We start from the raw sequence: 14209 nt of genomic DNA, 5'->3' as shown, positions 1-14209 counted from the left end.
TAGCTGGTTTATTTTTTCCATTGTGATTACTTGCAGTGGCGAGCAAGAAAGACAGAAACATGGCTTAATGCAATAATAACATGTATATGAGTATAGCAAAAGACATTTCACTTATCCAACAATATAAAATTTATTAACAGGTTCACATAGACTCAATTCTGACGTATGTCAGGAAGCAGACGAGCCGTAAAGCAAAACGCACGGTCGTAACACAGGACGTAGCCGGATGTCCCGGATGTACTTTCACAGCAAAGTGCCGAATTCCAGTTTTCATCGAGCGCCAAGGCTGTGCAATTCAATCTCACTAATATCGTAATCAACAGTGAAAAACGTGATTAGTGCCAAGATTAAGAAGCCACTGTATTATTCGTCATACGATGTCAGTTGTACCTCCTAATCGATCATCTACCGGTTGGCCTCGTGGAGTAAATCAGTTCGGCAATAAATACATTAGCCAGCCGGCTAAACCGCTCACCCTGGAGAGAACAATCAATCTGTGAGTAACGTTCAGCAATGCAAACTGCGTGTGCAATTACGTTTATTTCATAACCAATGCTTGGCGATCTAAGTGGTGCATGATGGTTTCTTTCTGAAGTAGCATCACGTTTGAAAATGGCAAACAATCGTAACTCCTTCCTGGTTACTGTTGTTTGGATGTGTGTGCACGTTTATATTAACACGTACATTCACATGTAACGTTAGTAATAATAAAAATGTTATTCAAGACATCTTTTGTTGCATTACTTGCATAGTAGATGGTATTGTTTTTATTCTGATATATTTTAGAGTTGCACAATTAATCGGTACAATATTGCATTTATGTCCATTACAGTCGCGACATGTTTCTGTTTACATATGTTTGGCGTGTAACTAGCCAGCGCTAAGTGTACCAGTATAATCTTTAAATTTGTGTTAATTTTTTAGCTAGTTAGTTAATTGTATCATCCAGGTATTTCTCTGCAAAAGTTGCGAGCTATTTACACTACCAATCAAGATATCTAATGTTTAATGTAAAGTTTTAAAGTTTCTTCTGCTCACCAAGCCTGTATTTGTTTGAACCAAAATACAGTAAAAGCAGTAATTTTTTGAAATATATTTTTTCTATTTATGATAGTTTCTTTCTATTTGAATATATTTTAAAATGTCATTTATTTCTGTGATTTCAAGCTAAATTTTCAGTGTTACACGATCCTTCAATAATCATTCTAATATGTTGATTTGTTCAAGTATTTTTTTATTTTTATTATCATCAATATTTAAAAGGGTTAAGTACATTTTTTTCAGGATTGCTTGAAAAGATCACCTCTTGTCTGAAATAAAAAAAGCTTTTGTAACATTGTGTACTACACCATTAAAAAGCTTGGAGTCGGTATAATTTTTTATTTTGGAAAAGAAATGATAGAAATTGATCATCTTATTTCACTCAAAAGTGATAATAAATGATAAAGTTTTAAAGCTTCAGTAGCAAATCTGAATATTAGAATGATTTCTGAAGGATCCTGGAGTAATGATGCTAAAAATTCCGCTTTGAAATCACAGGAATAAATGACATTTTAAAATATATTTAAATAGAAAGCAGTTGCTGTTTTTGCTGTTCCTGTTGGTGAACAGAAAAGACTTTTTTAAAAAACATTAAAAGTCTTACTGTTCAAAAACTTTTGACTGGTAGTGTATATATAATGACTTTGTACTTGGTTTTTTGCAGATACCCACTAACTAATTACACATTCGGCACCAAGGAGCCGCTCTATGAGAAAGACAGCTCGGTAGCCGCACGCTTTCAGCGGATGCGGGAAGAATTTGAGAAAATCGGGATGCGGCGGACAGTGGAAGGTGTTCTGATCGTTCACGAGCACAGGCTCCCTCATGTTCTGCTGCTGCAGCTGGGAACCACCTTCTTCAAACTGTAAGCAGCCAGTGATTCAGTGGATTCAGTTCAAATGGGTGCTTTTCAGTGGTTAAGCTGTACTGTATAGTTGAAAGTTTATACATTCCTTTTTATTGTTTTACTATGACTTGTTTGCATTGGTTTATTTGTTCATCGTGCACTTGTAAAAAGTATCTTCTAATACATTTGTCAATAAATTTTTTTTTAATTTATTTATTTATTTTTTTTTACAGTCCTGGGGGTGAGTTGAACCCTGGAGAGGATGAGGTGGAGGGGTTAAAACGACTAATGACTGAGGTATTATTGATTGCTTTTCTGTACCGTATTTAAAATGATAAACATGACCCTGGACCACAAAACCAGCCATAAGGTTCTTTTTCTAAAAATTATATATATATGTATCTGAAAGCTTAATAAATAAGCTTTCCAATCTTATTTATTGTTAGGATAAGACTGTATTTGGCCGAGATGCAACTATTTGAAAATGTGGAATCTGAGGGTGCAAAAAATCTAAATATTTAGAAAATCTCTTTTAAAGTTGTCCAAATGACATTCTTAGAAATGCGTATTACTAATACGCAAAGTTAAGTTAATTTTTAGTATATTTATGGTAGGAAAGTTACTAAATATCTTTATGGGACATGATAATATCCTAAAGATTTTTGGAATAAAAGAAAATTTGAGAATTTCGCCTTCAAAATTCTATCTATACAATGTATTTTTGGCTGTTGCTACAAATATACCCATGCTACTTAAGGTTTTGTGGTCCAGGGTCAGAGAGTGTAAATGCCAATCAACCAAGTCAAGACAAAAACACTTATTATCAGAGCATTGTGCTTGTTTGACTTGTATCTTTTATGACCCTATTATGTAACAAAACTTGCAAAGAAAATTTTGAAAAATTCATTTAATAATAATTCCTAAATGTATTTTTAAGATTTTGGGGCGTCAAGATGGAGTGAAACAGGACTGGGTCATTGATGACTGTATTGGGAACTGGTGGAGACCAAACTTTGAACCACCTCAGGTAACTACTCTGTTCCCTTTCCCTCAGACAGACACATACTTGATCACTAACAATATTGTTTTGTTTGCTTTTAAGCGCATTAACTATACAGAATGAAATGCAGTTGAGGTCAAAAGTTTACGTACACCTTGCAGAATTTGCAAAATGTTAATTATTTTACCAAAATAAGAGGGATCATACAAAATGCATGTTATTTTTTTATTTAGTACTGACCTGAATAAGGTACTTCACATAAAAGATATTTACATATAGTCCACAAGAGAAAATAATAGTTCAATTTATAAAAATTAAGTTTACATACACTTGATTCTTAATACTGTGTTGTTATCTGAATGGTCCACAGTTGTTTTTTTGTTGTAGTTTTTTTCGTGATAGTGTTCTTGAGTCCCTTGTTTGTCCTGAACAGTTAAACTGCCCACTGTTCTTCAGAAAAATCCTTAAATTCCAACAAATTCTTTGGTTTTTGTGTATTTGAAGCCTTTCCAACAATGACTGTGTGATTTTGAGATCTATCTTTTCACAATGAAGACAACTGAGGGACTCGTATGCAACCATTACAGAAGGTTCAAATGCTCACTGATGCTCCAGAAGGAAACACAATGCATTGAAAGCCGTTTTCGAAAAAAAGTTTACACGCCTGGCTCTTAATGTTGTTGTTTTTTTTTTTCTTTTCCTCTTTCTGAAGCATCAGCATGTGTTTAAACCTTCTGTGATAGTTGCATATGAGTGCCTCAGTTGTCCTCAGTGTGAAAAGATGGCTCTCAAAATCACATAGTCATTGTTGGAAAGAATACAAATAGACAAAAATGCTGGAAAACCAAAGAATTTGTGGGACCTAAGTGATTTTTATGAATAACAGCGGAAAGTTTTAACTATTTAGGACAAACAAGAGACTTATGAACTACTATCACTAAACAAAAAAAACACAGCTGTGGATCATTCAGGTAACAACACAGTATTAAGAATCAAGTGTATGTAAATGAGGTTATTTTTCATTTTCTCTTATGGAATATATATAAACGTCTTTCATGTGAAATCTTATTCAGGTCAGTACTAAATAAAAAAAAAAATAACACATTTTGTAGGATCCCTCTTATTTTGGTAAAATAATTAACTTTTTTGCAGATTCTGCAACATGTAAACTTGTGACCTTAACTGTATATACATGTAGTTTGGTTCAATAGTACATCACACTGAACATATCTCATTTCCTTTCACAGTACCCTTATATTCCAGCACACATCACTAAGCCTAAAGAACATAAGAAGCTTTTTCTAGTACAGCTGCAAGAAAAAGGTAGGACGAAAAGCTTTCGGTTTACTCAATGTACCCTGAGTAAAAAAAACGATTATATAGTTTAACTTGTGTGTTGTATTTTTTTTAGCATTGTTTGCTGTGCCAAAGAACTACAAGTTGGTGGCTGCCCCCTTGTTTGAGCTTTATGATAATGCTCCTGGATATGGCCCAATTATATCCAGTCTTCCACAGCTGTTGAGCAGGTGAGATATTACATTTTGAACCCAGTAAATGAGCTTCACTTAATTTAAAATTGATAAATGCTTTCTAATTAAACAAATAATTGCAAATTAATTCCTCTGCACAGGTTTAATTTCATCTACAACTGAGAAGCGTAAGGTTTCGTCATAACCGTGGACTGTCTCTGTGAGCGCAGTCTGATGGAGTAACGGATGAAGATGTGGTGTTTAGGTGTTGGCGGGGTCCATTGAGGTTTATGAAATCTCTAATTTTCTGGCCTGTCTGCATTATGTTGATTTAGATGACATAGAAATGTGTGCATTTTGTTTCTCTCATTTATAGATGCATTGCAAGTCTTTATTATTGAACGTTGTCAAGTAAACTACATTTTTATGTTTGACTAAGTGGTGAACAGTGTCTTTAGAAAAAAAAATGTTTCAGTGAAAATTTTTTTTTTTTTTTTTTTTTTTTTTTGTTAAAAAACCTTGTATATTTGTCAGTGCTTTTTATAATAAATTGTTCTCATGGAAATATCGCAGGTTTCTTTTTGTGTAATTTATTGTTGCTGTATATGCAAGGATATGCATTTTTGTAGCTTATATGCTGTACTATACATGTAAATCAAGGTTACGTTGTCCAAAAACAATAATAATTTAGTGTTAGACCATTTTCCACACTTACTTTGACCCTAGAAACTAAACAGACAGTTTTGCTCTAAAATCGGTTTAAACTGGTGGACTGATATGAATTATAACTTGTTGCAAAAATAAATTTAAGCCACTCATTCCCGAAGCTAAGCAGATGCGCTTTTGCTACGCCATAGCCAGGAAAAGGCTCACCCTCAGGTTATCAAATGTATAGATGAGTTTTTTTTCACCAAGACAGATTTGGATAAATTTGGCATTAAATCTCTCATCAATGGATCCTCTGCAGTGAATGGGTGCTGTCAGAATAACAGTTTAAGCAGCTGGTAAAAACATTACAATAATTTGGCCAGAAGCAGCACTTTAAATAATTAAATAATGGATTTGCTTCTTGTGAACACACACTTTGTCACTTCACAAGTGTTAGTGGATAGACTAGAGTCATGTGGATAACTTGTGGTTTATTGTGACGTTTTTATCAGCTGTTTGGACTCTCATTCTGACGGCACCCATTCACTGCAGAGGATGTAATGCAAAATTTTACAAATCTGTTCTGATAAAGACAAACTTATTAACAGTTTGTATGGCCTTCAAATTTTTCATTTTTGGGTGAACTATAACTTTGCCATTTGCTGTGTTTTTATTTTGTGTGTGTGTAATTTAATATAACAATTTTACCTTAAAACAATTTTTGATCCTAAACAGAGCTGTATGTGCATTGAAATTTAGTCTTCATTAAATTTTCATATTTGTTTGTACACTAACTACTAATCTTTTATCATATAATGATATACTGTGTCATATTGCTAATTAATTATTAATGAAACCTGTGCTTGATATGTGGTCTTTGTTGTGTGTTTCCAGCTATAGGGTAGAATGCCATTGAGCATATGTTGTTTTGTGGGAGTGTTTCAGCTCATATATATTGCTTCTAGTTTTCATGATTCAAAATATTTTTGATCATGATGGAGAGCAACACAGGCTGCAATTCAACATCTAACAGCACTGCTGTAGGTTCAGAGAAGATTGCTCCTGCTGTAGTTCTGGGTTTGTGTTGTTTGGTTGGTTTGCCAAGCAACATCACTGTGATCATCAGCATTGCTTGTGAGTGGAACAGAAATCTGAGCTTCACCTTAAAGCTAATGCTTAACCTTGCAGTTTCTGATGCTTTGACCCTGTGCTTGGCTCCTTTTGTGCTGTATGGAATACTGTTTGGATGGAAACTCGGACTTTGGTCTTGTAAGTTGCTGTATTTTTTGGGTCACTGTAGTCTGTATGTTGGCGTCCTGACGGTCACATCCATGAGCGTGCACCGTTATCACAATGTCATCAAGTCAAGAGTCACTAACAGGATGATACTGCAGAGACTGGAAAGATGGCACAGGCGCCTTCAGCTGATTGGCATCTGGATTCTAGCCTTTGCTTTTTCCCTACCAGTAATTTTCACTCAGGGAGTCAATGATGGGTTGCTAAGATGTCAGAGAACAATGGAGTCATTGTCTGTAGAAGTGACTGTTTTGCTTTTTGAGATCCTGTTCGGGTTCGTCATCCCATTTTTGACGATGCTGACATGTTATTTATGGTTGGACAAAGGATTGAGACAAAATGTCAAGAGATCCAATCTAACTAGAGCTCCACAGGACCAGGAATCCGGAAACCAGGGGACAAACGTTAGGACTTACAAGAAGAGACTTATGATCAGCATCGTTGTGGCTTTCTTTTTGTTTTGGACTCCTGTGCACATTATCAATTTGATTGATATAGTCACTACTCTGACTAAAAGACCTTGCATTGATGTTTGGAGAGTCTTCTCCAGCACATCCCAAAGATTCTCAATGGGGTTAAGGTCTGGACTCTGTGGTGGCCAATCCATGTCTGAACAAGATGTCTCATGCTCCCTGAACCACTCTTTCACAGTTTGAGCCTGATAAATCCTGGCATTGTCATCTTGGAATGTGCCCGTGCCATCAGAGAAGAAAAAATCCATTGATAGAACAACCTGGTCATTCAGTATATTCAGGTAGTAAGCTGAAATTATTCTTTGGGCACATAATGTTGCTGTACCTAGGCCTGACCAGCTGCAGCAACCCCAGATCATAGCACTGCCCCCACAGGCTTGTACGGTATGCACTATAGGCATCACTCTGGAACAGGGTAAATCTGGACTCATTAGACCACATCACCTTCTTTCATTGCTCCGGAGTCCAGTCTTCATGTGGCTTCCGACCACATTTCTTCCTCGAAGATGATGGTTCCCCACTATCCTTCCAGTTTTTAATAATGCGTTGGACAGTTCTTAAGATGTTTTTTTTTTGTTTGTTTGTTTGATGCATGCCAATAATTTGACCCTTCTGAAACAAATTAACATCTTTCCACGACCACAGGATGTGTCTTCCGACATGGTTGTTTAAGAAACGAGAAGCTGTTGGCGGCGATAACCTTGTGGGCAGTGTTCGCACGTCGCAGAGTTGCACTTTGGGTGTCCCGAGTTCAAATCCCACCTTGTGGACCTTTCCTGATCCCATCCCCCTCTCTCTCTCCCAATTGCTGTCCTATCACAAAAAATGCAAAAGTGGCCTAAAAAAAAGAAACATAATCATCCATGCAGTACTTATCCAATGGGAGGGCCTTACCTATTTGCTTAGTTAAATCCAGGTGGTGATCCAGTGTATGTGTACCACAAGACATCATAACATATATATATATATATATATATATATATATATATATATGGTCAATACAAATGACAGAGAAGATCACCCTCCAAACGGTGAGCCTACAAAGTATTTTGCTGGTTTGAGTTAATTTGTTTAGCTAATTGCTTAACTGATTTTGACTTTTTTTTTTTAATACTTTATCCACCTTATTTTTCACTGTGGAAACAAATTATTTCCTGCATAACTTCAAATTTTGCTTTGGGCTGACTGGTAAGTTGCTTTCACCATTATGCATGTTTTTTGACAGCATAGCGACACCGATTGTGTAACTGGATTATGTCATTTGCAATGCTTCATGGGAGTGGGCGTACCCAACAGTGCTCTTGTGGGTTGATTTGCTTGTCGAGACTCATTGGTAGTGTAGTTTTCAAAATTAATTTCTAAGTTAAACATTTTTATCTTAATAATAAAATGAAATAACACAAGAAGATGACTTCTACAAAAGCATACCAATCTTAGGACTGTAAGGAATTATAAGTTATCATTAAAAATTAGAGCTGTCAATTGATTTAAACAATTAACTAATCACATTTTTTTCTGAAATGAATCACGAGTAATCGTGATTAATCACACCTAACATTAAAGATTTTAAATATATTTTTATATTGCAATAATTTCACATACTTTTTTCACATCACAATCTTCAAATAAAAGTAGAAACATCATTGTATTTTTAATATTTGTTGACGGAATATCTCTGATACCAATATTACTGATGTCTTATACTGATGTCTTATGTGTTATATTTTCCTTATCTAACTATTGACTATAGCCATTCAACATTACAGTATAATTGAGAGCTATCCATTTGAACATTTATTAATCTTTAAAAAATAACCATTTCTAATTTAAGTGAACTTAAAACAATCTTCACATAAACCCATTATTTGTCTGTGCGCTTCAGCAAGTAGGAAATATACAGAAATTGAATAAAGTTATTAAACACTATAAACTAAATTAAAAATAGATGAATCCAAAGCTACAAAAGTCATTAATTTTCCTCTTTTTTGTTCTTTGATTAATAGATTATTTGGCTGCTATTACTTTAACTACTGTGACACGAATCTGACATGCATGCTCGTAGTTTCATTTGCACTTCAATATGAAATGATACAGGCTACAGCATGTACCACCATATTTGTGCATGCAATTGAAGTGTGCATGCTACGAGCACAGTATAACGGCTGACAGGACAGGTAAATTCATTTTTACTGACATATGGCCTGACAACATTTTATTTGACCACTGTTCACTGTTGTTCTAGTGAAGCTGCCTTGTCACCTGTACCATTGCCACGCTCGCTTGAATAGCGCCTGGCACTGAAGTTGGAGTGCACGTCTGAAAAGTCTCCCACTGTAAGAAAATTCTGCGACTAAATAAACAAACATCTTGTCAAGAAAAAAGAGACAGAAGCAGCAGATGTGAGCGGGGTGGCCAACCCTAGCCCAGCCCCTGCATTAACTGCATTAAATATTTTTAACACTATTAAACGGGAAAAATTAATCACCTGCATTAATACGCTAATTTTGACTGCACTATTAAAAATCAATGTTTTCCGAAGTATTTTGTTACTATTGTAGTTGTGGTATAGACACTGCAATCCTATTAAATTTATGATGATATTTAAAACTTTACGTTTAATGTTATAGTTAGCAATCTTGGTGAGAAGAGGTCTTTACACTCTGTATCACTTCACTCCTCTGGGTAACTGAAACAGGTGTTATTTTCATCTGTGTTGTACCACACTGCTGACTCTTTCTGTCTTTCATTAAAACCAAAGTCCCTAGTATAAGGCAAGTCATTTCACTCAGACTACCATCTTTGAAACACCTCTCGGACAGCTATTTCAGACATGCAAGTACATCTTCTTTCTCTTTGAATTGGGAAACATCAAATTTTCCAAAGCTGTCAAATCTTATGATTAAACTTCATATTTGAAATCACCAATCAATATCTGACAACAAGTGTTTGGAGATTTTGTTTCTTATGCTCAAAGTTGAAAAAGCTTATTTTTTAGGGCAGTCAATCCACACTGATGGAATGTCCAAAATTGTAGGTTCTACATTTGAGAGCTTATTTTGCAACTGTTAAAAATGTATGTTTTATATAGTATGCATATGGGTAGTATGAATGAAATTTTGATATACTACTTTGCTTCTCTCTAAAGAGACTTTTTCCAGCTAAAAATGACACAATTTAAAAGATGAGATTTCCTTTCATATCAAAAGTAAGCTACTCTGTCTTACTGTCAGCACATTGTCAGTATACTGTCTTTGCTCTGCAAGGTTTTTTTTTTTAATGCTCTGCATGAGAAAATGGACATGTGATGTGAATGTGGATATGTGGCAAACCTGAATATTTTACCTTACAGCAGAAATGAAAGAGACATTTGTTGTTTATCTCAGAATGTAATGCTTACAGGGGAAGAGAAAGCCTTCTATCATGCTTTTCTGATTGACTGTAATTAGTGATTGATTTTGTTGTGTCTTGTTGCTGTGTGTTTGGTGTGGACAAATTGCTTGTTAGTAGAACCTCATTGCATCTTGTAAGGACACGTGTGAAGGTGTAGGTATAAATACATTTTATATAGTCAGAAGGGAGCTTTAATGATTTTTGTTTGTTTGTTCTTCCTTATTCTTGAGAAGTAAGAGCAAAGATGTGGTTTTGGTTTAGATGTGGGAAGTGTCAACATAGTCCCTGTTCTTCAATTAGTCATAGATCATTTATTATGTTTCTATTAGCTTTTGCATTTTCCAGACACCAATGATGATGGAGCTAAGATTATGCTTCAATTAAACATCCAACAGCCCTGCTGTGGGTTCAGAGAGGATCGCTCCTGTTGTAGTTCTTGGTTTGTGCTGTTTGGTTGGTTTGCCAAGCAACATCGCAGTGATCATCAGCATTGCTCATGAGTGGAACAGAAATCTGAGCTTCACTTTAAAACTAATGATTAACCTTGTGGTGTCTGATGCTTTGATCCTTTGCTTGGCTTCTTTCATTATGTATAGAATACTGTTTGGATGGATATTCGGCCTTTGGTCTTGTAAGTTCCTGTTTTGTTTGGGTCACTGGAGTCTGAATGTCAGACGACAGTGGAGTCACAGCTTGTAGAAGTAACTGTTTTGCTTTTTCATATTCTGTTGGGGTTTGTCATCCCATTTTTGACAATTGTGACATGTTATCTCTGGTTGCACAAACGACTGAGTCAAAAAGCCAAGAACTTAGGTGTAACTACAGCTTCAGGAAATCAAATGAAATGTTTCAGATAGAGAAAATTAACAATTACTGATTGAATGATTTATTTTCAGTTAAATATTTCTAAGAGCTGTGCCTGCTCTTACAACAAAAATAAGGTGGATATGCTCCCTTCGAACTGGAATTATGGCAAAATGTGATACCCTGTGCACAGAACAAATGTTTGGCGTGATAAGAGATACAAAATGGGCAGAGTGGTGGTATGTGAGGACTGGAATTGAGAAGCACCGATCATTTCAGCCACGGTTTCCCCATACTCAGACTGGAATTAACTATAAACTTTATGTTGCAATAAATGCTGCCTGGAAATGCCACAGAAACTGAGAACATCTATAGAGTAATGAGATGGCCATACATAAGAGGCAAGAAAAAATACATGAGGTAACTGTTTTCAGTTTGAAAGAGTGCTGCATCAGGAGTCAATAAAAGAGAAGAGAACCGGAAGAGAAATAGATGTGTGAAAACCATAAACCAAGAATGAACATCAAGAAGAATTGCAAGACGGCCCACAACACAACTGATGCCTCAGGACTGAGCTCAACAGATATCCTGCAAAAGGACGACTGGACAATACAAATGTCTGGCGATACAAATGTACAAATGCTGGTTTGAGTTGATTTATTTAGCTTGTTACTTAACTGATTTTGATATTTGATATTTTAATACTTTATCTGCCTTGTTTAGAGTGGAAGCAAACTATTTTCTGCAAATGTGCCAAACTTCATATAAAAGATTCGTAAATATTTAACATTTTTTAGCTAAAATACATAGCTACTTTTTTATGTTTTAAACATGAAAATACATCCGAATTGTATGTTTCAGCATGAATAAAAAACATGCAAACAGCTGTTATTTTCATCTGTCATACATATCACACTGTTGACTTGTTCTCTCTTTCATTCAAACCAAAGTCCCTATAATGCAAGTCAAGTTCCATCTTTGAAGCACCTCTCAGGCAGCTATTTCAGGTGTGCAAGTACAGTTTCTATTTCTTTGAATTGGGAAACATCAAATTCTCCAAAGCTGTCCACCAAGTTTACGATTGAATTTCATATTTGAAATTTTCAATTAAAATGTCTGGGAAGTTTTCTTTCTTATGCTCAAATAAAGTTGAAAAAAGCTTATTTCTCACTAGCCAATACACATGTGCAGTCCTCAGGACTATGTGCTTCTCAGGACACTGACATTGTGTCCAAAATTGCATAGTGAGTAGGTTCTACATTCAAATTTGAATGTACTTTGTGATTGTTCTATGGCTTACTTTTTCAACATGACATAATTTAAAAGGTGAGATTTGGTTTTGTATCAGAAGTAAGTTGCTCTTGTCTTACTTCTCAGTGCATTGTCGGCGTACTGTACTCTTTGCTCTGCAAGGTATTTTTAAGCACTGCATGAGAAACTGGACATGTGAATGTGGTCATGTGGTAGCCTTGAATATTTCAAAGAGTATCTCAGAGTGTTGCACTTACAGAGGAAGAGAAAGCCTTCCATCACACTCTTTTGATTGGATGTGATTAGTCAATATTTTTGTTGCGTCCTGTAGCTGTGTTGTGTCTAGTGTGGAAGAATTGCTTTTCAGTAGAACCTCATCACATCTTGTTAGCACACGGTTTATAGGTGTAGGTGTAAATGCATATCTCTTGCTCATTCTTGGGAAGTAAGAGCAAAGCTGTGGTTTTGGTTTAGATGTGGGAGGTGTCAAGATACGTCAATATCTTCAAATAGTCATCGCTCATATATTTTATTTCTAATGAACGAAGGTTTTGTATTTTCCAGACACCAATATTTGATGATGGAGCTAAGATCATACTTCAATTCAACATCCAACAGCACTGCTGTGAGTTCACAGAAGATCGCTCCTGTTGTAGTTCTGGGTTTGTGCTGTTTGGTTGGTTTGCCATGCAACATCGTGGTGATCATCAGCATTGCTCGTAAGTGGAACAGAAATCTGAGCTTCACCTTAAAGCTAATGCTTAACCTTGCGGTGTCTGATGCTTTGACCCTGTGCTTGGTTCCTTTTGTACTGTATGGAATACTGTTTGCACAGAAACTCACACTTTGGTCTTGTAAGTTCTTCAATTTTTTGGTTTACTGGAGTCTGTCTGTTGGTGTCCTGACGGTCACATCCATGAGCGTGCACCGTTATCACAATGTCATCAAGTCAAGAGTCACTAACAGGATGATACTGCAGAGACTGAAAAGACGGCACAGGTGCCTTCAGCTGATTGCCATCTGGATTCTAGCATTTGCTTTTGCTCAACCAGTAATTTTTACTCAAGGACTCAAAGTCGAGAATGGATGGCTAAGATGTCAGAGGACAGTGGACTCACAAACTGTAAAAGTGACTGTTTTGCTTTTTGAGATCCTGTTGGGGTTCATCATCCCATTTTTGACAATGTTGACATGTTATCTCTGGTTGCACAAAGGGTTGAGTCAAAAAGCCAAGAACTCAGGTGTAACTACAGCTCCACAGGAACAGAAACCCAGAAACCAGGGGACAAACGTTAGGACTTACAAGAAGAGGCTTGTGATCAGAATCGTTCTGGCTTTTTTTGTGTTTTGGACTCCTATGCACATTACCAATGTGATTGATGTAGTCACAACTCTGACTAAAACATCTCATCCAGATGTTTATTCTCAACTGAAGTCCTTCCGTCGAGTATTCGGTGATATAAGCAAGACTGTGGCTTTGCTAAACTGCTGTCTGAATCCTTTTCTCTATGCCATTTCTTCAGGAAATCTTATGAAATGTTTCAGAAAGAGATCATTCACAATTAATGACTAAATGATTTATTTTCAGGTAAATATATGCTTGAAAGACTTCATGCACTATTATGAAAAATGATTCTAAACAGTAGATTAGGATTCTTTGGCTTGTAACAATAGCAGAATCCTTTTTATAAGGTCCCATTAACAACAATGCTTTGAAAGTGCTATATACTGCAGGACATTCATAGTGTTATAAATCATTTTCAAAATAGTTTATTTTATTTATTTTATTAATATTGTTTTTAATTTCTTCATCTGCCTTTTCTCATAATATCTTGTTGCCTGTAGTAAAACAAAAAATAGAAACAGGAAATAGTGATGAAGACCAAATTCCAGTAAAATATCTCAGTCCATTATTATGTTATTAAAATATATTTTGGTGTAACTGAGTGTCAGTTTCTCTCTGCAGATGATGAGGTTGTGGGATGTGACA

At 35.7% G+C, this 14209-nt stretch overlaps 3 protein-coding genes across 3 annotated transcripts; all 3 read left to right on the top strand.

Annotated features, from left to right (window-relative positions):
- The first annotated feature begins 221 nt into the window (after positions 1–221).
- Positions 222–4910, top strand: nudt21 (nudix hydrolase 21). Its single transcript, XM_051134383.1, has 7 exons — positions 222–496; positions 1706–1906; positions 2122–2185; positions 2826–2915; positions 4136–4211; positions 4300–4414; positions 4519–4910. Exons 1-7 carry the CDS (start codon positions 378–380, stop codon positions 4538–4540), a joined length of 687 nt encoding a protein of 228 aa, XP_050990340.1. The 5' UTR covers positions 222–377; the 3' UTR covers positions 4541–4910.
- A 1090-nt stretch (positions 4911–6000) lies between these two features.
- On the top strand, positions 6001–6957 carry LOC127181126 (leukotriene B4 receptor 1-like). Its single transcript, XM_051135676.1, has 2 exons — positions 6001–6642; positions 6697–6957. The coding sequence occupies exons 1-2, from the start codon at positions 6001–6003 to the stop codon at positions 6955–6957; spliced, it is 903 nt and encodes a 300-aa protein (XP_050991633.1).
- A 5821-nt stretch (positions 6958–12778) lies between these two features.
- LOC127180492 (leukotriene B4 receptor 1-like) lies at positions 12779–13899 on the top strand. Its single transcript, XM_051134575.1, has one exon. It carries the CDS (start codon positions 12797–12799, stop codon positions 13790–13792), a length of 996 nt encoding a protein of 331 aa, XP_050990532.1. The 5' UTR covers positions 12779–12796; the 3' UTR covers positions 13793–13899.
- Positions 13900–14209: the final 310 nt, after the last annotated feature.

Source organism: Labeo rohita, chromosome 18 (assembly GCF_022985175.1).
Source record: "Labeo rohita strain BAU-BD-2019 chromosome 18, IGBB_LRoh.1.0, whole genome shotgun sequence".
Taxonomy (NCBI): Eukaryota; Metazoa; Chordata; class Actinopteri; order Cypriniformes; family Cyprinidae; genus Labeo; species Labeo rohita.
The sequence above is the reverse complement of the archived record's forward strand: the minus strand, read 5'-3'. Positions and strand labels throughout refer to the sequence as shown.